The following is a 15,701-nucleotide window of genomic DNA, read 5'->3' on the forward strand; positions in this document are numbered from 1 at the left end:
TGACTGACACCATTGGACTCTACTTAGCGGCATAGAATCCTTGAATAGAAGTAAGATAAACAAGTATTGATAATCAATGGAATCATATATTTTGTTTATGTGCACTTTCAAAGTTTGTAGAGATGCTGTCTTTAGTAGGCCAGACCACCAATGAATTTTCTCATATCAAATGGACTTCAACTTAGAAAGAGATGGGAACCCTAAGGTCTTATGCTCCATAATTGATGTGGCATCATAATTATTAGCATGTACAACATCCATTTGCAAAGAGCAGACGGAATAAAAATTGAAATGCCAGACATCTATATCCATCCTTCCATACATACAATACATATATATACAAAAACGGAACAAAAATTGAAATGCCAGACATCTATATCCATACATCCATACATACAATATATATATATGAAGGGTTTATGGGGGGAAAAAAAAGAGGTAGTTCACACAGGATCAAATCTAAACCTTACATTTTCCAACTCATCAAAATAATTAAGCTTGCTGCGAAGTGCTTCCGCAAATTCTATCAATCTTTGTTTCTCCATTAACTGCACCCCAAATAAGGAACCTGTTAGTTTCCAAAAGAATTAACTTTCAAATACAACAAATACAGAGGGCATTATAACATAGGAGTTGTTAATAGTAGTAAATACCTAGAAAAATAGGTCGTAAATGTCTAAAGGACAGAGATGTCAGTTTGAAATATAAAGAAGCCAGAAAACCTCTCACATAAAATTAGTCAAACATGCCGCCAATATCACAAGGCTACTCATCACCAAATCCAAGAGAAATATATTATGTAAATGTATCTCTTTATTAACCGTCATAAAAGTTTGATTCAAATCATTAAGATAATTTTTGTAATCTAAAGTTCTAACTTCTAATGAAAGTTCCAAAAATTGTAAGTCAGCTTCATCACATATCCAATCCACAAACCCCCCTCATCGATTCACTTTAGTGGTTTGATAAACCACAACATAGGGGATTATTTAGCCATGTCATGGGGGCTATCAACCATGGTTGGAAATCCAGTCCGGGCTCAGCAAGACACCAAATCAAGTTTTAGTCCATGGTCATGACTGGAAGGACCTTTCAACCATGTTTCCTTTGAACAGAAATTCCACCTCCAATGAAATGCCTTTTACCAACTAACAAGTGGTAATCCCCAACTTTGAGTGCCAGAAACTTTTTCTAACTTCCAGCGGATCTGGATCTCTGTAACTTTAATCAACTAGCCCAAAAGGGAAAATTTCTTGAAGTGCATCAGAAATAAGTGATAACTGGATTCTAAATGGACGTGACAACATGGCTCCAAGCAACAGGCTGAAAGCAAGTCCACTGGGTTGGAAGCCAACAAGTTGATAGTGCTGATAGCCTCAGCCCAAAATGACAGTAGATAGGTGCTCCAAGAGTGTGCCAAAGAGTTCATGAGATCATGCTAAACGTTGGGCTCTAGGTTCAGGGCTTCTCTATCAGTTAAGGAGAAGCCTAGTTCACATGGAGTAACGGTTAAAACATATATACACACATATCCTACTCAAGTTTGGCTAGGGGGCCACCCGGCGCAGCGCATACTTCAGATGGGGCTGAGCCTGGATATGAGGCCTGAAGTCCAGGCCTTGCATAAAGCCCTTATGCCCTATACTAGGCCTGGCCCAATAAACTGCAACCCTACTCATTTTTCACCCTCAAAAAGAAAATGTAAACCATTCTACCGTCATCAAATGAGAGTACAGGTCCAAAAAGGTGGCTTTATTAATTATTGATGGCTACATAACCCGAGAGCCATGATTAATTTCCAGATATTCTTTCACAATCAACTTCATTCAACAATAATCCAAAAATTCTACTGCTCCATGGGGATAAAATCTTCAATATGCCAAATCAATACCCAACCACATTCACTGATTCTCATGCCACGTAAAAGTTCTTGCTCCAAGTGTGTTCACCAGCACGACAGTCTTCTACCCAAGTCTCAACTCCTTTTGGGGAAAATACCAGATAATTGCTTCATTCTCTTACAATTTCCAATTGTTTGATTGGGGACCTTGTCTGAGATCTGGCGCTTGGGGACAAGGGCTCCCAGATAAGGTGAGATGAGGATGGTAAAAGAAGCTTAAAAGAGGCTGTAAATGGTTGGCAAGGACTCCGCCAATTATATTGCATACCACATAACACAAACTGATGGGTCGGTGGTCTGACACGATGCATGGGACAAATGATTTAAAGATGAGCACAATATGGTTATGGTTCAATTTGTGACGGAGATAACCACTGCTGAAAAGTTAACCAACATATGCCAGATATCTTCTCCCAGGATATCCCAATAGTTGAGAAAGAAAAACGCAGGAATAATATGAGTCACCCCACTAACGATTTGGCTCACCCAATCGCAATGAATCAAGTCATTATTCCTAGTTTTCCAACCTTAGTATCAAAAATCAATACAATACATTATGAAACATCTGTCTCATGAAATCACCTGTCAACGAGTCAATACATATCATGTTATATAAGTTTATACATGCTAAAAAGTAAAACTTTGGATGCACTTCTCCCCTGCATCACTCCACAAAACTTCCTCTTTCATGTCATATAATAGTATAATATGGAAGGAGCATACAGGCAATATGTATATTATCAAGAAAACAAGACTTACAAAAAATCATATCAAGTTGGTAGTGGATATCAATTGGGTTCACTGAGCAGAGCAATACATCAATAACATTTAACCATTTTGAGGATTACCAATTAATCTATGAAGGAGAGAATCTAAACCATGAACCCAAGAACTATTTTTCTAAAACGGAAATACAGGCCATGTTACTCTATAAAAAATTTATTGGCGCCATTGCATGTTGGAATCAGTTGGATACTTCTATTGCCAATTCAAGTAATACATAAAAGTGCTGTATCTCTGCCGTAACAGATAAAAACATGGCACCCAGGTGTCTAGAGATCACGTTTCGATTTACCAAGTTTCCCCTACAACTGAGGAGAACTAGCACTAACAATCTAAAGAATGCTAATGAAAACAAAAGCAGAAAGTTACCAGGCGGTCGCATGCATCATGCAAAGTTTTAGTCTTCGTTGCAACTGACTGATGCTGCAGTTGTAGTTCATTAAATAAATCAAGGGTATCATCCACCTGCACTATATGCAACAAAATTAGGAGACTAAGGAGGGAAAGGACAGTAAATGAAAGAGGCACCTAGAAAAATATAACAATTAATTTAATACCATAAACTTCATATTGTTAGCACAATACAATAAAACTGGATTGAGGCTGCATACAGTTGCCCCTCCCAAACCCTGTAATACAGAGAGCTTCATGCACTGGGTTGCTCTTTTTTTCTAATAAAACTGGATTGAGGGCCGTGTTTGGATGGTTCACTGGAGCAAAGTAGTAAAAGAAAGGACAAGATTTTTCTTTCATTTAATTGGTTTCCATGATATTATGATTGACTATTGATACGATTATCAGGAAATGCCCCCCCCCCTTTGTTTCTGGAACTAGCACATAGAAGAGGTATCAGCATAGAAGTCTGGATCCAAGTCTGATTAATATTAACAGTTCAACCCAATCTGACCCAGAGTAATATAATGGACCTAATTTTCAGATCCGAACCAGGATAATGGACATGGGTCAGAGTAGATCTAGGATATAACCTGCTCCACTTTATACCCTAGTAGATCTTTGGATCTAACCTTCTATAAAACAGCCACACCTGCTATTTGGACAAATGTAAAAAACGGTAATTCATTCATTTCCCCACCAAATAACCCAAACTTGGACACAGAGAACCCCTCTTACGGTTTTAGGCCTCCGGATTTAGTGGGAATTCATTCATTTCCCCACCAACCGACCTCACTGTGTTACGCCCTCCATTCTCTCGCTCGACTTGCTTTCAGAATTGTGACATTCCACTCCCCCCCCTCTTCTCTTCCGACCCTTGCCACGTTCCTTAACAACCTTCTTTACTTATCCTTCTCATGTTGCATGGTAATGCAACCAAACGCAACCCTAAGGAACATACGCTTACCTGACGAAGAATATCATCACATATCTGCATTTGTTCCATTAACGTATTTACATAGTGGCGATACTTCTCCTCTGTCTGTAAACAGAAAGGGTAAATCAGAAACAAATAAAGCCTGTGTTACGAAATTTATTGTGAATGCATTTCTTGCAATCTAAGCCATCAGCACTAACCTCTGACTTCATGGCTGATTCAAGATTTGTAAACCATGTATAGAACTGCACATTACTAAACCATGTAAGGCACAGCAATTGCTTTGGAAGCCATTTCATTGCTTTCATTGTATCAGTTACTATTTTAAGAAATAGAACTTCACCGATTGACTGTAGATGTTAGGAATCCAAAAGCATACCTGATGCGTGTTGACCAAAACTGCTTCTACAACCCCCGAATCTCCAAAAGAATTATCCTTTGGAGAAACAGACAAACCATTGTCCTGCCCTGAGATAAGTTCTTGAGACTGCAGCAGACAAAACATTTTGTATTGATAAGTAACATTTTTATTGCCTTTGTAAGTCTCATACATATACCATGAATTCTATGACAATGTACCTGGAAAAAGGACAGCACCTCAAATAAATGTAAAAAAGGAAGCTTTGGAATAGGCAGTGCGATAACAACAAAAAATAACACTATGATTAAGGATTTATAATTCAAGCTACTAAAAGAATCATTTCTGAATTCGAGAATCCTTTTGAGCAATAAAAATCACAGTACGATAGTATTTTAATAGCCATAGTTCATTAACTAGCAAAAATAATATCCTCTTACCATGTTGATGGGAAAGGGTCGCTCTGAAACTGCATGAGAAAGTGCTGCAATTGCTGCTTGTTGCTGCTCTGTCAACGGAGCATTCTGTTGAAATTGCAAGAAGGCATTCATTCAACAACAGGAATTGATGTGTGGTTTAGAATAGTAGTAAAAGAAGAACATTAATGAGCAATATCAAGTAATGAAAATTAAAGCAAAGAGTAAGGCAGTAACTTCCATCAAAAAGGAAATTCCACCCAGCCAGAACTGTTTTAAAACTTGAGAAGGAGAAAGAGAATAAAAGGTATGATCATGTGCAGCTAAGAAAAGAAAAAGAAGCAAAGACTTGTAAAACCAAGCAACTTCGTACGGGGTAAAAAAGTCATTACCAAAAATAGGAGATACAATGATCCCCTAGAAAAGGAGAGGGGGAAAAAAAAACATGCAAAGCAAACTGTTCTTTGTTCTTTGGGGAATCAACACAATGAGAGGTGCCCATAGATAACTTGCTTCTGACATCAAAAGTGATGGTGTCCCAAATCTGCTGGAAATATCTAGAGCTAGGGTCCATTTTCTAAGATTACGTTCCATCCATTTGAGGTTAATGGTGACACCAAAGGCAAACCCATCACGTCACAAGTTGACTTAACAGCAAAAAGGACAAATCCACCCAGATCCATGCCTTCACGAATAGGAGAATCCTTTGTCTCCTTGGCCAGCATTTGCTAGGAGTCCTTTCCAAACAGAAGAGGAAAAGGGGCAAAGCAAAAAAGAGGTGGTCCACATATTCCAGAACATTCCAACAGAGACAGTAGGAAGGGGAGACTGGAACCTAAGGATGAATGAGAAAAGACTGCGTTGGGAAACAACTGGAGAGGGACTGCCAAACAAGTACAATTTTTGTAGATATCATTCGCCATAATGAGTAAGAATATGCAAGTATGTCCGATTTCATAGGATCCTAGCTTTCACAGAATCTCAACTCACACCAAGTCGCTCCTCACAGGTGCAATTGTTGGTCTTCCTCACATGGCCAAAAAAATTGTCACCAACTAGAGCCAACCCCCAGTGGGGGGATTTCTCATGAAATGTTTCTATCTTCAATTCTAGTTTATAGCTTCCTGCCACAAATCCATTAAATCTGGAAAATCTTCTGTTTCTAGATTAGCAACATTCCACTACAAAAAAGCATGGCCATCTTAAAGCCATCCTGTAAAGTTTCATATTCCAGTCTAATTGTAATCAGCAATCACATGCCACTCTAAAAGTACCACTCCTCTCATCAACCTGCTCCATTTTTACAGGTAACAAGCTTTTCAATCCCTGACTCCTTACTGGTGACTGCACAAGATAATAAACATGACCATTTGGGGAATCTCTCAGCCATTAGCAATAAAAAATTGATCTTCCTTCCTAGATCAATTTCAGAAATGATTTCTATGATTTTTCCGTAAAACAACGAAAAAGCAGTGTGGGAATATGCCCCACACCATCCGTGTAGGAAACTTTTATCCTAATTAAACAGGATGAAATCCAGGTATTATTTGAGGATGTAACATGGTTCCTAGAAATCGAAAAATAATTCAAACAGATTTTTTTTTAAAGGTCTACAGTTTCCCCATGCTTTCCTTTAATAATCAGAAATTCAGCATCTTACTTAAGAAAATTTCGGGTCACTGGAAATTGAGAAAGAAACATGGGTGAATTCCCATACCTGCTCCCAAGTTGAAGCAAAATTATAGCCTTTCAAAGCTGGTCCTGATTTGGGGAGAGGTGAAGAACTTGTTCTGGTCGCCATGGAACCAATGAGAAGCTCTAACCTGCCTCAAAATTATCCTCACTTCAAAACCAGCGGGTCAGTAGTTCTTTTAATGCATGTCCAATGACCGGTTACCTGTTATATCAGACACAAACTGATTCAAAAAGTTGAACTTTCTAAAATTGGTTTAGTGAATCAAAATCAACACCCAACTAATTCTGCATGATCAGGCTACACTATTGAGTACAATAACCCAAAAAAAAAAAAAATTCTACAGCTAAATGGATGCCCTGCCTTGCAATAGCATTTCGCTCTCTATCCTTCAAACCCAAATAAATCTCCGCAGCTCAATTGAAATACCAAAAACCCATCTCATTTCCCTCCTTAAGAAAATCCATCTCGCTTTATTGCTCCATAAATCCATCATAATCGGTACCGTCAACGTCCGTACCTGAAAAGCCTAAAATCGAGCTCGAATTCTTTGAAGTAAGGCCTTGCTTGATTTCAATTCTTTCCTTCGCCCCTTTCTGGTTCCTGAAGTTTTTTCTTCCAGTTGGGAGAGAGAGAGAGAGAGAGAGAGAGAGAGAGAGAGAGGAATAAGAAGAAGAGGAGGAAGAAGAAGCAGAAAGGTACCTGAGATTTCCTTCTTCTAAACGTCAAATGTTGGGATGTCACAAGAGGCTAGCGTTTTGTGCGTTTGAAGAAGATGTAGATCGTTCAACGGTTCTGGGGCAAGTTTATGTTTTAAATAGAAAATACCACTTATGCCCCTCATCACTTAAAGGCAACCATTTTTTCTCCGCCTTTTCATCAGAATAGATTCTGAGAATGAAAAGCTTGTTTTTTCATGCCCCAATAAAATGATTCCAAAGCCTTAAAACTGCCTGGCTCATTTCAAAAAAAAATAAGAAATTCAACCGGCTTATCAGACACTTTTTACCCCATTTTTATTCTAAAAAATTGAAAAAACAACAGAATCCATATTTCAATTTACTAACTGTTTTAGTAAATTTTATAAACAACCGAATTATTCGGATATAATTCTGTTCTTCAGGATTTATCGTGACTTTTAAAAAGATTCAACGTATCCACGATTTTTTCTGATTTTTATTTTTAATTCGGATTCGGACAGAATTATTGATATTATTCGAAATTATTCTGTTCAGGCGAATTATTCGCAGAATTTAATAACTAGGACCATAATCCGTCAAGAATCTTTGACCGACCTCAAAACCAACACAATATCCTATTTCCTAAACAATCACATAGTTCAAAGAACTGAATAAACGGATGTCAAAAGGATGTAACATGTCAACTTACCACCAGATTAATAAATGATGTTGAATGTACAATTCTTCTTATAATTTATTGGTCAACCATTTCAGAGAAAAAACAAAGTGAACAAAAATCGAGAGAGAGAGAGAGAGAGAGAAAAGAAAGACAAGTAGTTGTAGTATGTATCTTGTACAAGATAGAGGTTTTGGAACAAGATTGGCAATATCTATAAATAAGCAAATGAGGGAGAGAGATAGAGAGAGTGTTACTTTGGTAAGAGGGAGGGAGTTGAAAAATCGATCCTTTTTTTTTTTTTTTTGGATGAATACATAATTTATTACCAAGAGAGAAAGAATATATAGAAAAGAAATAAAAATGAGGGGGGAGACAAAACCCTAAGGCCCAAATGCGAGGGCAAAGAGGCCTAGGGGCCTAACTACCAAAGGAAGCATTCCACAAAAAAGGGGGGAGGGGGAACATCATATGGGGGTGGGGGAAATGATGATGGGGGGAAGGCCCTAGGAAACAACAATGAGCCTATTCCTTGGAGTATTTTCGGATGGTACTGAGTCTGATAATGCCAATCCTAGAGCTAATCTCGAAGGAAATGGCCTTCCAAATCTTATCAAAGGAATGGGAGTTGGAAGTCCATCTCCGGAGATTGCACTCCATCCAAATGTGGTTTATAGCCGTCACGAAAGTGAGCTTCCCAATAGTATCGCAAATGGTAGACTCGTCAAATGTCATGTTAATCCACTGGCATTCCCTAGACAAATGAAGGATGGTTTTGAGGGCTTTCTTCCAAATAGAGGAGAAGGGGTAAGAGAAGAAGAGGTGATTAACATCTTCAGTGCTATTCCAGCAAAGACAACATGAGGGAGAAGCATGGATGTGCCTATGGATGAGGAAAGATTGAGTGGGTAGACAGTTGGAGAGGACACGCCAAATAGTGAAGCTATGGCAGGGAATGTGGCCTTTGAACAATGCGGATTTATGCCAAGGGACAATTGGGGACTTGATACGAATATATTCCCAAGCGGAGGTTGATGTGAAGGAGCCTGTGGATGATGAGGTCCAAATGACTTTATCACTCCTGCCACGATGGCCAAGAGGGATAGGGGGAGGACTGACCAGAGGTTAGCGAGAGGAGGGGGGAACGGGGAGGGGACCAACCAATGAGGGAGAGGATAGAAGCAACCCTCGCGGATCTTGGAAGGCCAGAGGAGTAAAGGTCTTGGGGAGATGAGGTCGGCAATGATGCCGGGAGGGTGCCAAGGGTCAAGCCAAAGTGAGGTTGAGGATCCATCACCTATTGAGTAAGAGAGACCTCTGAGAGCAATGGGTCTGACTTTGAGAATAGAATGCCAGATAGGTCAGTTTTCAAAAGAGAGGACAATATCCAAGAGACCCAGATACTATGGTGTTTGGAAGCAATTTTTCAAATGAGCTTGAGAATACCAACAGAGTTGGTCAGCAATGGATCTAATGCCTAACCCTCCTTCCTCCTTGGGGGAGCAGACTTTGGACCAGCTGATGGGGTGGAAGAATTTGGTGGATTTTTTTCATTTTCAGAACAAAAAGGAAAAAAAAGACAAAGAAAAGGAAGAAAACTGAAAAAAGGGAGGGCGAGTCTTTCTCTCCCATGTTTGAAGGGACAAAAGAGGGAATAAAAGAAAGCAGGGGCAGAATGGGAAAGAAGAAGAAAAGAAGGAAGTAGAAGAGGAGAGGGTTTCTTCACTCTTCAGAGGCATGAACAGAGGAGGGGAGCATGGCTCTTCTCACAGTCTCTCAAAGTTGGTTCGGCGTTGATCGTGTCAAGTGGGAGAAAACGATTAGAAAAGGCAAGAAGGTTGTGGCAAGTGGGGGTTTTTTGCTGGGTTCGTTGTTGGAGCATTAGAAGAGAGGAGGAGAAGGATATAAAAAGGAAGATAGGGTTTCGAACGAAGGGAGGGCTTTTCGTTTTGGAGAAATTTTTGGAGAATTTGATCGAGAGCAGAGGGTTTCTTTTGGGGGATTTTCGTCTGAGAGATCGCCAGAGAAGAGAGGGGGAGAAACAGAGAGAGATCAAGAAATTTTGTTTAGGAATGGGTTGCAAGAGTTCCATAGATTATGGAAAAGGATTTGGTTCCTTTGTTTCAACTTGTATAAATGAAAACTACTACAAATAGGAGAAGCAAAGCTAGGAAAATCATCCCTGTCGTGGTGATTAGGGTGAGTGAAATGTGAGAGTTTCATATTAGGGGTTAGGAGGGTATGGATAAGGGTAAAATTGGAAAACAAAATATATGTTAATGGCAGAAGGGTAAAATCATATTTTAACATCCACAAATATAATCTCATCTTGCTAACTTGAAATCCATTTAAGGTGAGGAGATCTAAGACTGATGTTCAAGTAACTGTAAGGTAATAGGTAATTCACATTGCCAATCTGTGATGTTACTAATGTAGTAGTCACTTGACATGCATGCAACTAAATAAAGCTGATACTTACTTTGGTATTTAGCTGCCTATAAGCTTATACTTCACAGAAAAACTGAATTCATTATAGTTGGATCCTCGACTTATCTTTGTTAATTCTGTTTTTCCTCTTCAGAATATGTATGGTGGAAATTTTGCTCCGAAAGCTAGTGGTGCACTTTCTATAGCAGTTCCAAGGGAACTTGCTAGCATTCACAAAGCTAGGAAAAAACATGGGAGACTTCCATGGAAAAGGCTAGTAAAACCAGCAGAATATCTTGCTCGAAAAGGGTTCAAGATATCTCTATATTTCTACATGCAGATGAATAAATCAAATTCAGGGATCTTCGTTGATAAGGGACTTCGAAATATTTTCACATCAAATGGGAAACTACTTCAGCCAGGAGTTATCTGCCACAATAGAAAACTAGCTCAAACACTCAACACCATTTCAAAAATAGGGCCCAAATGCATTCTATAATGGTTCAGTCGGGTACAATTTAGTTAGAGATGTTTAGAAGTTTGGAGGAATACTGACCATGCAAGACCCGGTGGTGCTGCAATGATACTAGTAATTTTGTTTATATCCTCATTTTCTATATGGTTATATGTCTAACTCTTCGGCCTAAAGGTTGTCCAAATCTTCTTTCAGGTTTTAAACATTCTTGCTCAATATGGATTCCCTCTGGGGGTTTCTGGCTCACTGGGGATCCATCGGGAAATTGAAGCTTTGAAACACGCATTCGCAGTGAGGATGAATCTTGGTGATCTTGATTTCATTAATGACTCAAAAGTTCTATCTGATATATTTCTTGCCACAGGTCTTCCGTTGATTGCAAGTTTCAGTTCGTCGCTTGTCGAGCTGTCGCAGGCCTCCCCTGTTGAATGTATTTTGAAAAGGCAAGGCCGCAACCTCCAATCGTTGTCGCCGTCTGTCACTCTAGGCACTGTTTGACGCTCGTCGCTTGTCGCCGTCGATCGCTCATTGCCATTCGCCACTCGTCGCTGCTTCAGCCTCATTCTACTTGCAAGTGAGAGACGAAAGTGAAGATTAAGAACTCATCTTCTAATGGGTATAATGGTCCACTAACATTCTACATGGGTGATTTGGGTATTTAAAAAATATTTTGAAATCTTAACGGACATAATATGACGGAGTCACATTTTTTGTCAAATTTGTCAAAATACAGGGGAGGTATGTGAAATATTTGAAAACACAGGGAAGGGTGTTGGATTAAAAGCAAAATACAGGGGAGGGGGATGTAAATTATTCTATTTTTTTTATCTGATTTCAATGAGGCCTTTCTTTTCTTCCATGTGGGATTGGAGGTGGGTCCTCTTTCCTTCTATGCAAGATAAAAAATGGGCCTGCGTTCTTTTGTTGTCAGTTTATTATTTTTTGAATGAGTTTGGGGGCGCCAAAATTTAGTTTTACAATTAGTTGGCCACACCAATGAGAATAAAATCCAAGAAATATAACTTCCCTCGCACTATGTACCGTATCTTACCATGCCTATATAGATTCAAGACCATAGAATGTCTACAACAAGCCATTTTATTATTCTAATGTGCTAAATTTAACTGTTTTGGTTAATCGCATTTGGAACTTATAGAGGACTATTGTATTTAAAATAAAAGATATTTCAAAATACCTCTTTCAAATGGTTATGCTATGGTTTTCCCCCCACGAGTTCTAAATCTAAGACTCCTGGATGTTGCTTCTAGTAAAGCAAAATAATGGGAAATCTCTAGGCCCGCATTGGTTTTGGAAGAGAGATGAGTGTCGTTAGGAACTTACCGACATATTTACATTTTGTCTGACATTGAACGGGGTTTTATTGATGTTGAACGAGCATCGTTTGATGTGTCACCGACATCTACGATCTTGTGTTGCGCATCATCTAGGATGCATTGGGTGTCGACCATGACTAGTTTATTGTGCATCTCTCTCTCTCTCTCTCTCTCTCTCTCTCTCTCTCTCTCTGGGAAACATATTTGTTGGGCCCTTTGGGACAAGTGTTCCAAGGATTAACTCTTATATATAAATAGAGGATGTCTATGACAATTTAGACATTATAATCTAAGTGTTCTTCACTCTCATGTTCTCTCTATGGTGTTGCCTCATGTTTTTACTGTTTTGAGAAGTGTTTTTTTACTCATATCCTTATTGATTGAGCACAATCCGAGTGTGTAACGACATGGCACGATGAGTTTAATAATTATTGGAAGGGCATGTTGAGGTTGTTTCATGTTGGAGGCTGATCAACATCACCTAGATTGTACCGTAGGGGATATCTACAGTCTTAAAGAACATAACCGTGGTATAACTTAGTCCCACCATTTTTCCTAAAAACTAGAAGTTATTGTTGTACTACATGAGTTCCTGAAGCATTACTACAATGCAATTTTTTTCAGTCAATAGTAATTTGGTTAAAGATAAGTCTCTTAACCCCGAGGGGGTGGCTCAATCAATAAAGACCAACTACTCCCAATAAAGAGGTCAATAGTTAAATTCTCCTTATTGGGGCCTACCTATCCAATAATATTAAAAAGAAAAAAAAAAAAAAAGAAGGAAAGAGAAGAAGAAGATAACTCTCTCTATAATTTTAATTGTTCCATGTGCAAAAAAATTAGGATTTGAGCTTGGACCATAGTCATCGAATTTTATGTGATCCACGTTAAAAAAAAAAAAGTCCCTTCTGATTCGAAGAAAATTAATTGACTCTTAACTTGGTTTTGCACATTTTTTAAGTCAACTCTGAAAAGTCACCCAAGTCAAAATCTAGTTCCAACGATGACATAAATTGTTGACTTTGCCATTTCAATAATTGGATAAATAACTAACGTGTAAATTGATCCCGAATCCATTTTCGAAACAAAATTGATCCCAAATCCATTTTCGAAACAAACTCAATAATAAACCTAATTAATACACTTTCGTTTTATAGTTACAACACTCTAATTCTTTTCCCCAAAAAATAAAATGTATTTGCCCTTCAACCTCTTTTGAAAGGTTTTTCTCTCTATAAGGTAATGTACATTTGTTTGAAACTTGAGAGATGAAAAAAATATGAGCACATGACCTATGACTTAAGCATAGGTACATGATTACTGAGCACTTGGATCTGGGTCCACTCTAGGAAAACTAAACCCAAGAGCTGGCCTGAACCATTAAGCCCAAGCCCATTGACTAATGATGAAGAAACCATAGTTTTACCGTTAAAAGATATGACCTAGAAGCAAGCTGACCACCTATCATAGGGTTTTGAATCTAAGGGTGGGGGCCAATGCCAAGCCTCTTACAGACTGCATCACTGACATAAAAAAAGTTCCTTGCTCGTCTTTCTTCAAATTGGTATTCAATACTCTCACTCTGTGACAGTGGAGATAAGCACGGTAGAAGAACAAATAGAAAAAAAAAAAACAAAGGAAATGAGTCACATGGGGAACTGCTTCGTCCCTGTTGCAACTAGTATTTAGAATGAGGCTAGTAGTTTTTCGAATCTAGAGAAATCCCTTTCTCACCAATCTCGGCCTTTGGGGTTATTTTCTATTCCCTACCAGCATTTAGTTTATTAGTCATTCTTCTCATAGTAGTTTGTACCTCTTACTCGAATCAGCCACTCTCGCGGATAAGATTCCTAATGCAATCTGGACCTCGCTTTTTAGCATATCGACAGTGAGTAACGGTATATAAGTGCTGAATGATCGCGTCTATTATATAAGTGAAACCTCCTAAATCTATGAAGGGTTAACTTGCTTCCATCCCTCCTCGATTGATCGATATCCCTAATGTAGCATGAAATTTCTGTCTTTAAAGACACTTGCCAGTGTTTATCCCATCCAATATTAAAAGGCTAGAAGAATCCCAACACACCCATAGAAAGATATGAAAGGATAAGGGATGGTCATTGATTCGATAAAGAACAAAGAGATCATGGGATTGTTATTTTGCAGGTAGGTTTCTTCCTCAAATCTCAAATTTCTATCTTCAAATCATAACCATTTTTTTCTTTCTTGTACCTAATTTTGATTTTATGGTCACCATGTTGGGACTTTGAAGAAAATAAATGCCAACTTTTTTCGACCGTGCATTTTTACCTTTATAAAAAAAAAAAAAAAGTGGGGGGTATTTTTAGCTTAGATGTTATGGTCACCACAAACCCTAGATTGTGTGCTAGACTAAAAAATAACCATGGGTAGGGTGGTGGCGAGCCGAGGTGGGCTGCGAGAAGGGACCGTAGGTAGGGTTTAAAAAATTAGGAATGGGATCAATGAATGGAATCGATAGTGGCTGATTCAGTCAATTTTGACCAATCACTGTTTTAATCCTCTATTGTATTTCTGTAAAACCCTTGGCATAGAAGGAGAGTGAGTGGGGCAAGGAGGATGATTAGGGTGGGAAACCGATTAAGAGTGTTGGGGGTATCGGGATAAAGGGGTGATATGAGGATTTTAGAATACGAAATGGAGAAGGAGATATGAAACTTTGCTTTTCTGGGGAGAATAAGAAGAGAAGTTTAGGGTCCCTACTTTGAGTAAATAAGTGTGAGTATAAAAAAGTGAGTAACTATAGAATAATTTTGGATATTTGTGATATTAATATAAAAAATAAATATCATATTGTTCCAACAAGATATTTTGTAGAAGAATCATATAAGAAGAAGCAAAATTTTACCCCAAAAGAAATTCGTATAAGAAGAAAAAAAGAGAAAATCCTTACTAAGCCCTATGGGAAAGACTAGGTATGCTATCATTGTGCCAACACTTTGTCTGCCTCTCTCCTCCCCCTCCATGGAAAAGCCCCCCCTAACCCTCATATCCCAATTCCCCATTGGTTGAGTCGAAGCTAGCTTCTACAAAAAAAGAAAAAAGAAAAAAAAAAGCTCCAAGGAAGCTAGCAGTCTGCAAAACGTCCTCCTGAAACCCTAAAAGGCCTAATCCAAACTAAGGATATGAATTTGAAACCAAAATCGAACTGAATTGTTTGCACCAAAATCGCGATCGTTTATTAAATGGTTCGATTTTGGTTTTAAAATTGAATTCATGATTCGGTTTTGGTTTCAAATTTTAAATTGTTAGTAAATCATTTAGATTAATTGTGAAATCAATTAACATATACGTACTAAGTTCAAGTCATTCAATTTAAAGTTTACATATATTTAAAAAAAAAATTACATTAAATAATTATTTAAAAAAAAACATATAACAATAAAAAAATCAATTCAATATTACGATTTATATCTATTTCACTATTTAAGGGTGAAAAAGTTGTTTCTAAATGTTTTCAATTTTAATATATGAAATCGTTTATTAAATAATTTAATTTTAGTTTTACCTAAAAAGATCTTACATCAAATCAAATCAAATCAAATCAAAATCAAAATCAAAATCAAAATCAAAATCAGTCAAAAAAAAAA

At 38.0% G+C, this 15,701-nt stretch overlaps 1 protein-coding gene across 1 annotated transcript in view; it reads right to left on the minus strand.

The window, feature by feature from the left end:
- LOC122065272 (conserved oligomeric Golgi complex subunit 3) overlaps nt 1–7,097 on the minus strand; it is a 30,987-nt gene extending 23,890 nt beyond the window's left edge. The window contains exons 1-8 of the mRNA XM_042629069.1: nt 7,001–7,097; nt 6,505–6,684; nt 4,812–4,895; nt 4,393–4,500; nt 4,214–4,258; nt 4,044–4,118; nt 3,053–3,148; nt 471–548 (exon numbers count right to left, since the gene is read on the minus strand). Coding sequence (XP_042485003.1) covers nt 471–548; nt 3,053–3,148; nt 4,044–4,118; nt 4,214–4,258; nt 4,393–4,500; nt 4,812–4,895; nt 6,505–6,588 — 570 coding nt within the window. The 5' untranslated portion in view covers nt 6,589–6,684; nt 7,001–7,097. The remainder of the gene's footprint in view (nt 1–470; nt 549–3,052; nt 3,149–4,043; nt 4,119–4,213; nt 4,259–4,392; nt 4,501–4,811; nt 4,896–6,504; nt 6,685–7,000) is intronic.
- Nucleotides 7,098–15,701: the final 8,604 nt, after the last annotated feature.

The sequence above is a fragment of the Macadamia integrifolia genome, unplaced genomic scaffold (genome assembly GCF_013358625.1).
Source record: "Macadamia integrifolia cultivar HAES 741 unplaced genomic scaffold, SCU_Mint_v3 scaffold1950, whole genome shotgun sequence".
In the NCBI taxonomy this organism is placed as follows: domain Eukaryota; kingdom Viridiplantae; phylum Streptophyta; class Magnoliopsida; order Proteales; family Proteaceae; genus Macadamia; species Macadamia integrifolia.